Source organism: Rhinolophus hipposideros, assembly GCF_964194185.1.
Source record: "Rhinolophus hipposideros genome assembly, chromosome: 18".
In the NCBI taxonomy this organism is placed as follows: domain Eukaryota; kingdom Metazoa; phylum Chordata; class Mammalia; order Chiroptera; family Rhinolophidae; genus Rhinolophus; species Rhinolophus hipposideros.
This window is the reverse complement of record NC_138064.1, coordinates 18,022,228-18,038,391: the sequence shown is the minus strand read 5'-3', so window position 1 is coordinate 18,038,391 and position 16,164 is coordinate 18,022,228. Positions and strand designations below refer to the sequence as shown.

Below are 16,164 nucleotides of genomic sequence, written 5' to 3'. Positions count from 1 at the left end.
AGATGACCACAGGCTAGAGGCCATGTTTGACATCAATGGGCAGGATGCGTAATCCTTAGGGAGGGATGGGCAGGACTGTGAATGGTAGTCTACCATGGTGTGTATATACCTTGTCCCCCCATTTCCCCGGAGCTACCCCTCTGCTTTATAATCCCTGTGGCTCCCGTGCTGTCGGGGCCTCCATTCTAGGCCCAGGACATTACCACCAGGGTGTGGAGTCTCCCCCAGGATGTGGGTGTATAAGAAGGGAGCACCCCTGGTCCTATTCCAGCGGAGTGAGGTGATGACGACCGTCGATGGATTCTCCAAGTCCTAGGATGTGAGAACACTGCTGTGATTTCTAATAACTCAATGGCAGCGCGATTTAGGTGCCTACAGGCTGTGTGAGAATCTCTTCATCGGCCTGTACAGTCGCTGTCTCTGTGAACAAGTGATTTCTGAGTTCCAAACAACCGAGCAGAACGTGCTGCCAGCACACAGGCTTGCAGCCCACACCCGTCACAGGCAAAGCAAGACGCTACGAGGCATGAGTAGTATGTTTAACATAATCTTATATTTGGAAAATCAGTTTTAAAAAAACACTTGAAAATACAACATAAGGTGACAGTGACTTATATCAGTTTTCACCTTATATTGCTTGGCCATTTTTACATATAAATTATTGCTCACTAGCTTCGATAAATACACAGCACAGTCATATGTACAGAAGCAGAAAGCATGAAATCAGAGAAAGAAAACACTGTTAATGGCAATTCTGGTAATTCAACCAATGTTTCATATTTACCAGCTCTTATAATGGTGGAAAACTACAAAGTGTAGTCCCTGAGAAGTTAGGTAGACACCCTGATTGCGGGTTTTCTATCTTCTAATTGCTAATGCAAGCTGGCAATGTCACAGCAGTCCTAATTAATGATACATTAAAAGGCAAGAGTCCTTGCTTTAGGTCATCGATCTCATCCCAGTATTTAATAACAGTGTAATACGAATACAATAAATAGGCTATGCAAATAAATAGTACTCTGCTAGAAAATGTTTACTATATACAGCTTTGCTTTATACAGCAGTACATTTTCATCTAACTTTTTGGCAATTTTTAAAACCGGTGTTCCCCTACTAGTTTGAAGCACAACGGCCCACTCACTAATAAGCAGGCTGAAATTTTAAGGACGTTTGAAGCATTAAAAGAAACTCCATGTTAGATAACTGCAGTGCACCTGATCGGCCCCTCATTTTCATGTTTTTGCCTAGTTTCTGAGAAGCTTGGAGTCGTCATGCCATTTAGAAACATGAAGTTTGGGATTTGTGGGGTACGTGATGGCTGGGACAGGGACAGCAGGGAAAGCCCAGCCCTGGGGACCTGAAGTCACTGGCACCCTCTCTTTCACACAGTTGTTTCTCCCACTCGGAGGCAGGTATGCCTTAGTGCGACATCTTCTCCCTTCCAACTGGGAGGGGTGGGTTTTTACTTTATCCTCATGCTTCTCAGGTCAATGTACACTCTACCTGGCTTATCTGTGGATAGGGATCCAGGAAAATGAATTTATTCTAAACATAATTAATGATACTAGGATAAAGTGGATGCAGGCCATAATATTTATGACTACAACCATTTGGCAATTGTACAGATGATAACGAAGAGTGAATTTCACACATGGTAGTCTTTGGAGCATTTGCAAATGTGTATGGAAAACACACATTCGGAAGGTTGCGATTTTGCCTACAGGAGCTTGTGCTGTGCTACCTTCTCAGCAGGGCTGTTTTGCTGGGATGCTGATGAATCCACAGACCTACAGGGCTGTCTTGACAGTTTTGCTGTAGCAAAAAGGACCCACTTAGAAGTACCTGTGTACCACTTGCCAGTGAAGGTGGCAGATTACAGATTTTCAGTGTGAATGCAGATTTTATGCGATCATAAAAATCTAAGAAAGCTGGAAAGGAGCTTAGGTATCTTCCAGTCCACCCTTCTAACCAGAACAAAACCTATTCCGAAGAGACCGTGGCAAATATTTGCAGAAGGAATCGGCTCCTCCATGTTACAGGAACTAAGTCCCGCAGTGGCCTGCTCACTCGTGGACAGTGCAGATTTGTTAGAAAGAGCTTCATGTTGAGCTAAATCGCTTCCAGAATTTTGCCTTGAATTCTTTAATCTGGATTCACGTCTTCTCAGAGTTTCTGAAATTTCAGGGAGCTGCCGCCTGGGAAACGTCTGGAGACAGTTTTTAAATTTCAGAAAGATTTGGAGATTTTGACATTCAGAAGACGGGAATGGAAAAGCAAATCTAAACTAAACAGGATCCTCCCTTCCTTTTGCCGCCATGAGAGCCACCTGACCACAACTGGAGGAAACCGTGGGCAAGTACCATTTCCCCCCCAGCCTGTTTCCACCCAGGCCATGCGAGTACTCTCCTACACCATCAAAACGTGTTTAAACCTGATGCATGTGTGGATTTGTTTGGCTGTGTACATATCTGAATTGAGGACTAAGCAGCAGGTGCTATGCTGACATAGTTCTTCACTGGAACAACTGAAATAGCTGTAGATGGAACACTGTAGATCTGACGTGAATAAAAACGTAAGTTGTAAAACATGAAGACTGTCCAAAGTGGCCTGACATGATTAGACTGGCCCAGCCTAAGGGAAAAGTATGCGTGTGCTGTAAGCCCACTCTGGCCTCAGTAATCGCCAAGGGGAGAGCTTCTCCAGTGTTTGAGCAGACGTGGAGACATCTGTCGCCCCGGGTCCGATGGCGCTGGTCTCCTCCAGTGGGTCTCGTTCCATTCCCAGCAGCCTGGGGCATTTCTGTGAGTGGACCAGCCCTGGAGGGTGCCTTTCTCTAAGATCCTGTTAGTTTTCAGGACTGAGGTTTTTTTACAAGGTGGGACAGACTGAATCTCTCTGAAAGTCCTACCAAAATTTTCTCCCAGTGGTTCCTTCCACCAGTGATTTCTCAAGCTCAGTGTGGCTCCTGAGCCCAGGAAACAGCACTGCTATCAGGGTGTCAGAAAGCATTGGACACAGCTCAGGAATGGGGTGCTGATGAGACCAAAGGGAGCAGTTCTGAGAGCGCACCTGAGAGATGAGCAGGCGGGAATGATGAGAAGGGCACCAGGGTTTTTACATGTGTGGAAAGAAGAATGAACCTGACACCTGAAGTTGGGCCCTTGTATTTTAGCAACGTGACAGGTATCTAGCTGGCAGGGATGGGTTTCCTTGTTGTATCCCACAAGCTTTTTTTTTGTTCATTTGAAGGTTGAAGGAACTCTAACCAATTCTTGGGACTAGCAAGAGTCTTATTTACTGGAGGAGCCCTAACCTATAAAAATGGGCATTAAAGAAAGACTTAAAAGACTCTGGAAAAAAAAAGAGAAATTACAGAAAGAGTCTCTGTCTTGGTTGGGAGGTAAACTATAGGACTTGTAAGTGTCTAACATAAATCAGACATGTGGATATTTTGGGGTTCTTCTCATTTGCTGTAAGATGGGCATCACCATGATCTTAACACCGTACTCTTCCCCAGGGAGTGCCAAGTGCTTTGCATGTCCAATCCCACTTACCCTCCCTGGATTGGCTGCTGTGGGCAAGGAGCCTGCCGGAGCCATGCAAAACACTAGGGCATCATCAGGCACAAGAAAGCAGACCTTTGTGACTCTGCCACCTCAATAAACAGCTACAAAATGCCTATATGTCAGGCACTGTGTTCTTCCAAAAATCATATTGTTCCCAGTAGGAGGTGACACCCTGGAAATGAAAGAATGAGTCAATTTCCTAAAGATTCCTACTTTTCCTTATTGGCAAAGCAACTTAATCTAACTTGCCTATAGTTGAAAATCAGTTGTGCAGAAAAGCATTTCACCTGCAAGCGGACATCCTTGCGTGACTGCAGATGCAATGAAATGCATGCCTTGACATTTCCCTTTTGGAAATCAGAGCATGGATGTCAGCTGCTGGTCCCCACTAACTCCCTAGACATACGGGGCTTTTGGTACTGTCACAGTTTGTATAAACAGAGACCACTCCTTCTCCCTGGAAATCTGGAGATGCCATCACTGTCTTCAGGTGTTCAAACAAGCTACTTGACAGCCTACCACCCATAATCTACCCAGGCAGAGTAAATCTCCCTGTTTCGTGCACACTCTTCCTGACGTGTCTGATCACTATGTAACAACACATGTTCTCTTGTCTTGACGCCGGCACAGCTCAAATTGAAAACTGGATGGGATCAACAATGTCAACACAAGAAACCAGACCTCTCCATTTCAAGAAGCCTTCTGACTCTTCTGCCTCCTGCTTCTGCGAGCAGCGAGGAGCGGCCTCCCCCAGTCTCGGGTGCCTCACGTCACTTCCTGAGCACGCTTTGGTTGGCCTTCCTGTGTATGTCTTGTGATTTACTGATAAAACTCAGCAACTTCTTTTCTCATAGGAAAGTGATGCGCTTGGCATTGACATTCCCGTAGCTCAAAGTGCGGCAGTTACAGGGGACAGGAGGCGGTGGTGGCGGGGCTCACACCCGAGGCTCGATCCTGTGTGAGAGCTCAAACAGGGCCTGCTGGCTATCGATGACATACAGATGATGAACGTAGGCTTTCAACTCTTGGTGCTCTTTTGGAGATATGTCACATCCTAATTTTTGGAGGCAAAGAAAAACAGGCAGTTTTATGAGAGCAGTAATGCTATTTCTAAACACCGGTAAAACCCAACATTAAGGCTTGGAGTAAATCTACCAGGCAGACTTCTCATCAGTTAGAATCACAGAAGAGATAATCTTTCTCCCCACAACAGAGTTGCTTTTTCAGCTCAGACTAGGTTTCTCAGGTCAGGTCCTTAGATTGGCAAAATATTGTTTAACCAACACTTATATAGCATTTATTGCCTAATATTCCATAGCATTTAGCAATTATGTAATTATCCCCCTCTACAGAATGGGAAACAGCACAGACACACAGCAAGTAAGTGGCAGAAAACAAGACTGGACCCCAGGCCATCTGGCTCCCAAGTCCGTGGTCTGAGGTCCCATGTCACAGCAATTGCCCTTTTAGATGGCTTTCACTGGCTTTTATAGCTCAATCTGGAGCTGTCAGAACCCACTGCTAATCTGGTCAGTACACGGATACAATACTTCTTTTTTTATTTTCCATAGACTTCGTATCATCCTTTGATGTCCTTATTTTTTGGAAAAAAAAAATTTAAAAAATGAAAGGACCAATTGAATAAACAGATATCACAGAACTGAACTGAAGGTATGGTTAACAGGCAAAGCAGGTTCTGAAAGTCTTGGATCGGATGGGCTAATGTCTGCCCGGTTAAGGACAAGGCAAGGGGGCTTTCCACTCCCAGATCCAGGGTGGTTATAAAACTGAAGGACCACAAGAGGTGTTAGTGTACTGTGAACACAAAAGTGCCATGCTGGTAACAGCTTTGATAAGGAACCAGAAAGCTGTTAAGGTAGCCTGGACAATGAGGCGAGCCCACTTCCCAGAGTCAAAAACAAACAAAATCCCCCCCCCCCCACAAAACCACAAAACCTCAAGGCACCAGGAGATTGTCTAAACTGCACTATAGAGAGACAATGTAAATGTGATGGTGACTTCACATCCTCTTGCTTCCTGGAATTTCAGATGGGAGAAGCAGGGATTGAGAGGAGTTCTGCTTGAGCAGAAGGAAGGGGACTGCAGGAGGCTGAGCATTTTAATGCAGCAAGTTTTTCTCGTGGTAAAAAGCCGTTTGTCCCTCCTCTATGACAATACATTTTATAATTCCACACCGACATCAGGCTTGTATGTCGTGGTTGGCTTATGATTCTTAATAGAAACAAGGCTTCCTGGTTTAAAAAAATAAAAGCACCAGGAGTTAAAAGTTTTTACTTGTTTGAAAGTGACCAAAAAATGGTGTCATTCTAGAACACCTTTTCTGAAAGACACTGAGAGACTGCTCTTGGTTTAGTAAATACTGGTTTAGAACACATAATGCTACAAAGATAATTTAGTTGTTAAATTATTGGCCTTAAAAGGGTGATAGAATGAATGGTTCCAACCATGACAACTGACACTTGCGTGGACTTTATAAGTGGCTTAACATTATTTTAGCCCAAATGCTCACATTGGTTTACTATGCCCTATAAACTTAATTAAGATAATTAGTCCCAAACTCAATTTTTAAAGATAATAGACATACAGAACACAAACAGGCCCAATGCTTATTAGATTTCTCCTTTGCTTTATGCAGATTTACTCTCTGGTGATGGGAGGTTCAAGACAGGGTCAAGGCCAGCCAAGCCGGTATAACTTCCTGTCCCCACTTGCAGCACATACAAACCGGAGTCCCTTGGTCAAGTGAGACTGACGCCTTAGAATTAGCTGAGTATGCATACATGCTTGGGAAGCAAAGCAAGATGGGAGAACTTATCAGCAACATTATGCTTGCACATTTGAATGAATCTCCATAACAATGTTATCACTGGGTTCTATTACAACAGCACTGTACTGGGGTACTTAATGGAGAATTATATAAGCCCCCATCAAATGGAATATTTAGAAAATTAGGTCCTAAGTTTATAATTCTCCCTTTCAAAGAGAAACTTTGTAATTCATGCGCAAGTTCAGTTGCTTTGTTGGGGGACAATATGATCAGCCAAGACCAGCTCAAGGAGTAAAACGATTTTTAAGACTATGTACCTGTCCTTAGGAAGCGGGGTTTTGATTTTTCTACTTTATATATATTCTGTATTGTTAAAAAAATTGCTTTACAATGAGGATGCATTATTCAACAAATTAAGTTTTACTCAGTGGTCACCTTTGATTGAATTATAATTATTGACCTCAACTTTCTATTTTTTTATAAATTGCGCTTTATATCTACAGAATTTGCAGAAGGCAAAAGAAAGATATGGACCAGGAAGTCAGGCCGACTCTATCTGAACAATGGCTGAATGAGTTAACCTCTCTGAGTCTCCTCTGCTCTGTATACCCAGGATTAATAATCTCTGTTCATCAATCAGCAATACTGGTGTTAGAATGCCACTGCCCATGTGAAAGCTCCTTGAATTCAATCAAGTTAATTTCCTTCCTTCCTGCAATGTTTCAACATGATTTAAACATAATGTAAATTATGCCTGAGATTTTAAAAGGAACAAATATTCTTACATGCACTTGTCTCAGTGGGGAGTCTGCAAAAGTGCTCCGAAAAATACTTTTTCAGTGAAAGGTAGCTCCAGGCAGGAAGTTTTTGTTGGAGAGGAAGAAAGATTCTGGAAGGCTGTGTTAGGCACTTTTACAAACTCTATTCCTATTCCAGGAAGGCTCTAGGCAAGGGGGTTAGGGACCAGGTCACCCCTGATAAACCCACTGGTAATTCTGTGTCAATGGGTAAGCAAAGAAGACTTTCTGGTCGGTGGGAGGGGGCAGCTTCTGATTGTCCACAGTCACACTGTACAGTGTACACTTGCTGCCGTGAGACGATAAAAGTCTATCCTAGTTTGTCCTCTTCTGCATTCCAAACACACAATGATGAAACAAAGAATATAGTCTATACATCTAAAATGCATATTACATGTTACAATCTATTTAAATTTATTGCCACCAAATACTTGTGACACGGTCACAGTCTGTACCAGCATATGGTAAATTTACATTCCACGCCGACTTCAATTACTCACCAAACTGGTTGGTCCTGCAGTGTCTCAGGGTTCGGACAGTGTCTGCAATCATATGCTAGAAGGCAGAGCAGGAAACATATCAGGGGAAGGGTCATGTAGGGCGCTGGTGAAATAGCGTGTCTGCTTGGATTGAAGGATAGTTACACCCTTGGGTGTAATTCGGAGCTGGACCTAACTTTAATTAATATTGACCTTGGATTACAAAAGAGTAATTAGTCCTTGTCTGTAGAAACAGTGGCTCCCAAGCCCAGGTGCACAGATTCTAACGGAGCTGCGGGAAACATACTGTAAAGAAATGCAGCCCTCCAACCCCGAGTCTACCTGTCTGAATTTGCTTAGGCTTTTCAATTCAGGGGATTTTTCACCTTCACTCCATAAAGCCTTTGTGAGATCTCTCTTCTGAACTTGGGAGGCTGCATTCTCAACGTTCTCGCTGACCTTTGTACAGTATATACGGGCTTTGTACTGTAACTGCTGTACAACTTTTCACTTCCTCTAGACCAGGTATCGTGTTTCCCCGAAAATAAGACCTAGCCAGACAATCAGTTCTAATACATCTTTTGGAGCAAAAATTCATATAAGACCCAGTCTTATTTTAATATTATTTTAATATAAGACTGGGTATGATATGATATGATATGATATGATATGATATGATATAACATAATGTATTATAATATAAAATAAGACCGGGTCTTATATGAATTTTTGCTCCAAAAGACGCATTAGAGCTGATGGCTCTAGCTCTTATTTTCGGGGAAACGCGGTACCACCAGAGGGCTGTGCATGTGTCATACACGTTGACTTACACACACTTGCTGAATGGAGTTAAGTTTTTGTGGAATCAAAGACTCAAGTATCTCAAATGGTGACAGGAAGTGAGCTAGTCATGAATGACAAACATTTTCTAAAACTTCAATATTTTCACATAGATGGTTTTCTGTTTGTAATTTACATTCCCTCCTGCAGTCTTCAGTATTCTACTTTAATTTCTTTCTTTAAAGTTCTCACTGGTCTCCAGGCAAAAGCCTTCTTAAACTCGCAGCTGCTTTTGACAAGATACTATAACCTCATACTTAGGTACCTGCTACTGTCTTCTAAGTGCTACCATTTTCAAGTTTACATGTTGAAGGAAAGATAGCATTTAGGGAAAGACCATTCTCCACTTCAGTTCTTCCTACACAGTTGCTAGAATAATCTCCAAACACAGTTGTCATCATGTTCTAGTCCTCTGGAAAATCTGCAGTGACTCCCCAATTTGTTTCATATCCAAATCCAAATATCATCCTATTATTGTTCAAGAATCAACATTGTTCATTATCTGGTGCTTCAAACTTCCCCAAGTGAGTCAGTACCCTTCATGTCCTGTGCATACACACCAAACAGAGACCTGTCCATACACAGCAAACTCTCAATAAATTACTGTGTTTCCCCCAAAATAAGACCTAGCCAGACCATCAGCTCTAATGTGTCTTTTGAAGCCAAAATTAATAGAAGACCCGGTCTTATTATATTGTATTGTATTATATTGTATTACAATATATTGTATTACATTATACCTGGTCTTTTGTATATTGTATTATATTGTATTACATTATACCTGGTCTTATAGGAAAATAAGACCGGGTCGTAAATTAATTTTTTTTTTGATAGGTTCAATTATTTATTCAAAACCCTTCAATGGCATCAGACAGCCTTTGGAATAAGTACAGGCTTCATCCGACCTGCTGAGGTCTTCCCCATCCTGACACCTAACAACCATCTTTGTCCTCCAGTGCTCTTCAATCCAGGCCAGCAGTGAGCTCAGCTGTCACGCAATTTCATCACATTGGCCTCCTGTTACATCTATCAGTACCCAAGCCTCCTCTTCCCTGAGGTGAACATGGACCTTTGAGACCATGGAACACTCATTTTTAAAATGTAATTATATTTTTGTCAATAGGTAATACATTCATATGACTTAGTGCTCAAAAGATATTAAAAGGTCCTCTTTGAGATGTCATGTTCTCTTCCACATCCTACCCTACTCCCTCCCTGAAATATATAAGGACTCAATTTTATCAGTTGCACGTAAATTAATTTTTGGTCCAAAAGACGCGTTAGAGCTGATTGTCTGGCTAGGTCTTATTTTCGGGGAAACATGGTATTGCTAAAAGAATGTTAATACTAAAATAGTTTATTTTCTACTTAAAACTGGCAGAACTACAGAAACTGTATTTGAATATGACCTACTTATTAAATTGTTCTCACAGCTGTATTTCTACTGTATTGCTACTCAATAGTGGGAAATTAAATTGGACAGTGATTACAACAGTAGATCAAGCTACATTTGTAAAGGAAATGAGACCTGACTCATGTCTGTGAATGTATTGTTAAATTTCCTTCCCCAAATTTACCACTATTCCCACGACAGTTCCCTCATTGTTTTAAGCTATGGCGTCACATTGATTTCTATCATGTGCCATTTGCGTAGCTCATGCCAGGCTCGAGCTGACGCAAGGCTCAGTGCTGAATACAGCACTGAAACCTGAGTCCTGATCCTCATCTTCAGGTTTTCCAAAAGGGGAGAGAGGAATATACGGTACAAGATGATGCTCTTAACATTGAGGGATAAAGAAAAAGGAAGCATTTGTTTCTTTATTATTTTATAGTTTGAGACTGAAACATGGAGAATTGCTGAGGCAGCGTAAGGAACGATGGAAATCTTACTAGACCCAATGAAGGCTTCTGGGTCTTCATGTCCTCTGACTTAATGTGTTGGCCTGTATCAGCCGGATAAAGATAATACACTGAATTATCTGCTGGCTGGCTTAAGCTAATATCCATCGTGAGAAATTGGCTCCTTACAAGTTAATTCAGTTACATTCTATTGGTTCATTATCGAGAAAAATGATCCTGTTTTAGCTTAAGTGAAACCCTATCCTTTGCTAAGAAACATTACTTGAAAATACTGACTCTACTAGGAAATTCAGTTTCATTCTCCTCATCGAAGTATAATATAGGGTTATGTACAATGTAAAAGAGGTTTTTGTCCTTCTAGATAATTCTAACTTCACCCTGTCTTCTCTGTGCAAGGAGGAGGGTCAGCATGAGGTGTGCTGTATCCTAAGTGCCATCTGCTGTGAGGACAGGAACACACTGATAATACAAAATCTGTGCTCTTTAGAAATGCAAGTGCCTGATGGGTGCACATATGTGCTAGGGGCACGCTGCGTCTGTGTATAACGAACGGTACCAATCTTCTAGGTGTCTCTTTAAAAAAGTTTTCTTCAGGAATTTAAAATTTAAAATAGAATATTACCTATTAATGCCATGCTATTTCCTTAAACTTTCTTAAAAAATTAAGGGTACAGCTAATTATCGACCCTAATAGAAGTACTCAAAAGTTAGACTTTCTTTGTTTCAGCTCCAATGGTTAGTTTGAAGTTTTGGCACATATGAAAGCAAGACCCTAGACTACATTAGCTGGCAGAAAAAGACTTTCACTGGATTGTTAGAGAAAGCAGGGGAAGACCAGAGTTGCCGGTCAGAATGAGAAAGAGAAGGGTGTAGGGATCTTTCCATTGCTCTTTCCCATTTGTGCCTTTATCGAATTGTTTTCTCACTCTAGTAGCACTATCCGAAGGGAAACAACACAATGAACTTAACCAAACAACTGGTTCACTTTGGAGAAAAGGCCAACCATCAGTCTTCCCTTAACAATGGACAAGGGTCAGCTTGTAAAGAGTACAATTGTTCTCCCGTGTTCCCTCTGGTTAGTCAGTGGGAAAGTTGCTAGGCCTTTCCTCTGCTTGGTGTGACGCACTTCATCCCACGTCTTCACACATATTCTCCAAAGCTTATTTAGTGTTCTTAACTGGATGTATTGGCCAGGATTTGAAGTAATTATTGACCAAAGGTTTCATATTCATGCAATCATTTAATTTATACCAAACACTGGAGGTTAACCTGCCTAGAGACTATAATGTTAGTGCCTACAGCCTTTGGTTACAAATCAGCACCCTGTGATCTTTAGAACATTACACAGCGACCCAGAACAAATGTCTAAAGAATAAGTACAAAAACCCCAACACTTTACATATCCATTTCCGGCTGTGTTGGTTTGACTGTAGTATCTGAAATAACTGAGCTCTGATTCCCAAGTACTTAGCACAGAGAGAGACATATTCACTTTAAAAATAACTAGCCATAAAGTGATTGTCCTTGAGTGATTAAAATGGACCTATGGCAAGATATTCCAAGATGTCTGTCTTCCAGATTCTAGGTGCCTGGATTTTCACGTTGTACAGTGGCTCTGTGCGGCGGCCTCCTGTGTGTGGCAAGTTATCCTGATGATTAGAGCAGGGCACTCATGAGGCAAAGGTCAGATGCCAAACCTCATTTGGACTCATCAGTTTATACTGTTCTTTGGCCATGGTCTGCAGCCCCCGCCTCACTCAACCTTCTCTCAAATGCCTGACCCACTCTCACAGAGAACCAGGGGTCAGTTCCTGAAAGAGTTCACAGAAATCCGTTATGGTTACTGAAAAGGTCACTCAAAGGTCAAGATCTATGGACAGGGGTCACTGGTATCATTTTTAATCACGAAGGACAATCTCATCTACGACTAAAGTTCAGCTGTCAGAAATCCATTCTTCTCATTGTCAGCCGGGTCTCTTTGGAGCACTCCTGTTTTGTACTTGCTCAATTCTTATAGGCAACTCCTCCTCTGCCCTAAGAGAAGAAGGCTGGTCAGAAGGGCTAGGAGGAGCCCCCTGCATGACAAAGCCCCTGGGAACGTCCTGGAAATAATTCAGGAAGCGGCATTCCAGTAACTGGGAAGAAAGGCGCTCCTTTCTAGTGAGCAGGGAGGACACTCTGTCAGAGCTGCTCTCTCCACAATGGCACCATTTGTCCACAGGCTGATAAAAGGGTGGTCCTTTCCCTCACACGCAAACCCTACAAATTCCACCTTCATATTCAAACTGGCGGTACTGGGAAATGGTCACATCTCCCCAGAAGGACAGCTTTCTACTGTGCCTGGGAAGCGGTGCATAGTGGGACATAGAGCAATGCCTTTAAAACAGTAAAGCTTAACCTCGATTGAGAGCGTGAATTCCTCCTTCCGGTTTTATTTCTGATTCAATAACATACACTCAATTGCTGATGCTAATCTAATAAAGTTCCATTTTCAAAAATACAAAGCAGATTTTTATATTTGGTTCTCAAAGCCTTCCTAGCATACTTGCTTTTAATTGCAATACATTTTATTGACAATATGCAACATGCAGCAAAGAAGCTGGAAATCACCATGCACTCAATAGAGAAAAGGGCTTAATACATTTGTTTCTTGGAGCAATAAAGGAAAGCGAGTATTTCCTTTACAGTGGAAAAAGGAGAAATAATACAATTTACTTACCAGCTTTTCAAAATTGACAAGATTATCCAAAAATGTTTTATTTCCTTCATGAATAAAAGTTACATCTGAAAATTAAAAACAAAAAGATATACATACTATTAGGAATGGATCATGTGTCAGGGATGGAGGTCTAGATGCAGTGCAACTTATTAGTTTTTCTTAGACATTATGGATTATTCCATGCATTTGACAAGGCAACTTGAAATTGAATCTGTGTACTATTCAATGAGAAAGGGCATAATTTATGTATGTGTGCGTGTAAACATTATAACATTAAAGCAAGCATATATTTTGCACTTACAATGAACTGTTTGACATCAACCTGCTTAAAATAAGTTAAAACTATTCTATAACTTAACCGGTCCATTATGTTTTTAGGCCAGAACATTGAACAGAAAAGAACTGAATACCCGAAAACAATAGGATTTTAATGTGTGTGTGTGTGTGTGTGTGTGTGTGTGTGTGTGTGTGTGTTTAACAATCCCTGGCAAAGTGGAGGGGACCTGCTTTATTTAAAATGTTTAGATTCAGGTGTTCAAATTTAGATTTTCGGTTAACATAGCCAGTGCCCAAATGTGTATCAGAAGTAGTGAAGAGACAGGTTTGAAAATGTCAAGGTTTCAGGTCTTACTGAGCCAGAAGAAAGCATCACTGATGAAAATAACCTTGAGGAAGGCAGGATGCAGGTACATGGTCAGAAGAAAATAAAGTTACATTTGGTTTGAGCCTCACTGACAGAAGATATTCAAATATAAATCTTTGGTCCCAATAAACATAGGAATGCCCCCTCAAGAGATAGGGATTTGGAAATTAGTTACAATAAAGACAGAAGCTATGAGAATGGATGACACAAAAACTCAGATCAGAGGGTCAGTGACTGGGCCCTAGGGAATCATCACAAACAAGAATTAAAGTGAGAAATACACTACAATTTGAAGAGCATGAAAATAATCATGTCATATCACAGACACGGAGGCCAAACCAAATCAAAATAATTTCCAAAAACCTATTAAAGTCACCTGATGTACAAGAGGGAAAATAACAGCTTAATATTCCTATAAATAGAAAGGGGAAGCATTTGCATTTAATCAAGACTGATTCTGCTGGTTCCTAGGGGACAATTATGAGTGAGGCGTTCTGGAAACCTGCCTCCCATACACTCGGCCACCTAACTTTGCCCGCCAGAGGGCAACACGAATTACACGATTATTGGATACAGCGACACAGCACTTTCCTCAAGGCATGCCTTACACAGCTTCCAGCAAGGACTGCAACGTTTTCCTATGCTTTTTTCCTTATGTCTCTCTCTTTTTTAAAAAACTCATGTCCTAGTGGGAAAATATTTCACAATTACACAGTCGTCTGACAAACTATCTGGTTATTTTCTTGCCTTTCATGATTTTGCTTGCAGAAAAGAAATGCAAGTTTTCATTCTGTGACACAACATTTAGAAAAGAGTAGTCAACACAGTTAACTTTTACCTTTTTGCATAGCAAATAAACTGTCTACATTAACCACCATTTAAAAACCTAGCCTCTCCAAAACCCCCTGAGAATCTGAATTACAATTGCTGCCTCAGAGCCCATTCCCCCAATGTTACAAGGTTAGTATCCCCTTTCCTGTGTTCCCAAGGCTGAAGATGACGGATGATGACAATAATGACAGATTACGTATTTATTAACATCATCAGACATGACATTAACTCATTTAATCCTCACAAAAGACTGTAAGATAAAGCTCTAGCAGGAAAAAAATGTGAAGAAACTCTGGTCCAAAGAACATGCACCCCAGATCCATGACCACAGCTCTAACCATCACAGCCAGGTTTCAAACCCAGGGCGCCCGTTTCCTCCCTCCTGGGGCTCGCCGGTAGCTTCCCAGTTGAAAGGACTTGGACATTTCTTACAACCTGTTATAGTCAACTTGCTGAATTCATGGCATAGTTGGGTGTCTCTGCAACTTTTAAAGTGTTTCCTTTGTCACTCCCTCTATTCCATCTAGCTCTAAATCTCTCCTCCTTCTGGGTGGTCTCACTTAACCTCAACTCTCAGGGACTTCAGGTCAGCAGATAAGAATGGCTGCGCTTCTGAGGGCCGGGGCTGGCATGAGAATAAAGCAGAGACAGTGCATCTGGCCAAGTTGTGTGGGGGCAAGAGCTTTTCCTAGGGGCCGCTGCCTAGGAAAAGAGGCTTCAAGTGGTTGAAGGTTTTGACACAGTTGAATGGCAGGTGTGTGAGAGATAAACCAATAGGTGGCAGAGCTCAAAAACTGGGATCTTAGAACTTCAGTCATGGGCTGCGAAGCAGTTTAGGGTGTGGGAAATGAGCACCTGGCTGGCCAGGCTCCTTTCATCTGGACACACCTGAACACACTCCAAACACCTCATAGAATAGAACTGCCAGATGAAGTGACTCCATTTGAGGAGATGGCGAGTCAAAGAGGAAGAAGAAACATACAAGCACCCCAACACTCTTTTAATTTAAATGCCTCACCAAAAGTGCAAGAATCATTTCCACTTTAAGATCCACAGATAACCCACCACGGGACCTCAGTTCATCCTCAAACATCTGTTGATTGTTCGTGCTGTTGGAAGGGACTGCTGTCTCCAAAAAACCACGAGATACAGACGACACAGGCTGCTAACCGGGGCCTTTCCCCAACATTTACTTAGGGTTCCCCAGCTTTCTGAATGGATTCCACATCACAATAGAGGCGAAAGTAAATCAAAAGGCAAGAAATTTGGCTAGAAACTGGAAATCTGATGGCTGAAAGGATCCTCAGGTTACCTGCTTACTTGATAATCTGCAGGCTTCCTGGGGCACCCCCGCCCCACCTCAAAAGATGACACATGGAGGCCTAACCCTTCTCAATACCCAACAAGTTCTATTTGGTCCTTTTTTTCTTGTTAAAAGCAGCTCAAGGTAGGAAGCACAAGAGTGGGGGGAAGAGTTTTCTTTAAAAAGGTGGTTCCTCTAAAGCAGTTTATTGCAACTTTTAAAATAATTTTACACTTGAAAAAAACTAAGAATTAATGCTTAGTTTTTCCAAAATGTCTTATGTCAGGCACAATACATACATATTTCAAGTTTTCATCCTATTTTCCTTTGGAAATTAT

General features: G+C 41.7%; 1 protein-coding gene across 4 annotated transcripts in view; it reads right to left on the bottom strand.

The window, feature by feature from the left end:
• Nucleotides 1-531: 531 nt before the first annotated feature.
• Nucleotides 532-16,164, bottom strand: part of RAPGEF5 (Rap guanine nucleotide exchange factor 5) — a 207,182-nt gene continuing 191,549 nt past the window's right edge. For all 4 annotated transcript variants that reach the window (XM_081080277.1, XM_081080278.1, XM_081080279.1 and 1 more), the window contains 3 exons: nt 13,050-13,114; nt 7,652-7,706; nt 532-4,620 (listed from right to left, as the gene is read on the bottom strand). In XM_081080277.1, coding sequence (XP_080936403.1) covers nt 4,502-4,620; nt 7,652-7,706; nt 13,050-13,114 — 239 coding nt within the window. In that variant the 3' untranslated portion in view covers nt 532-4,501. The remainder of the gene's footprint in view (nt 4,621-7,651; nt 7,707-13,049; nt 13,115-16,164) is intronic.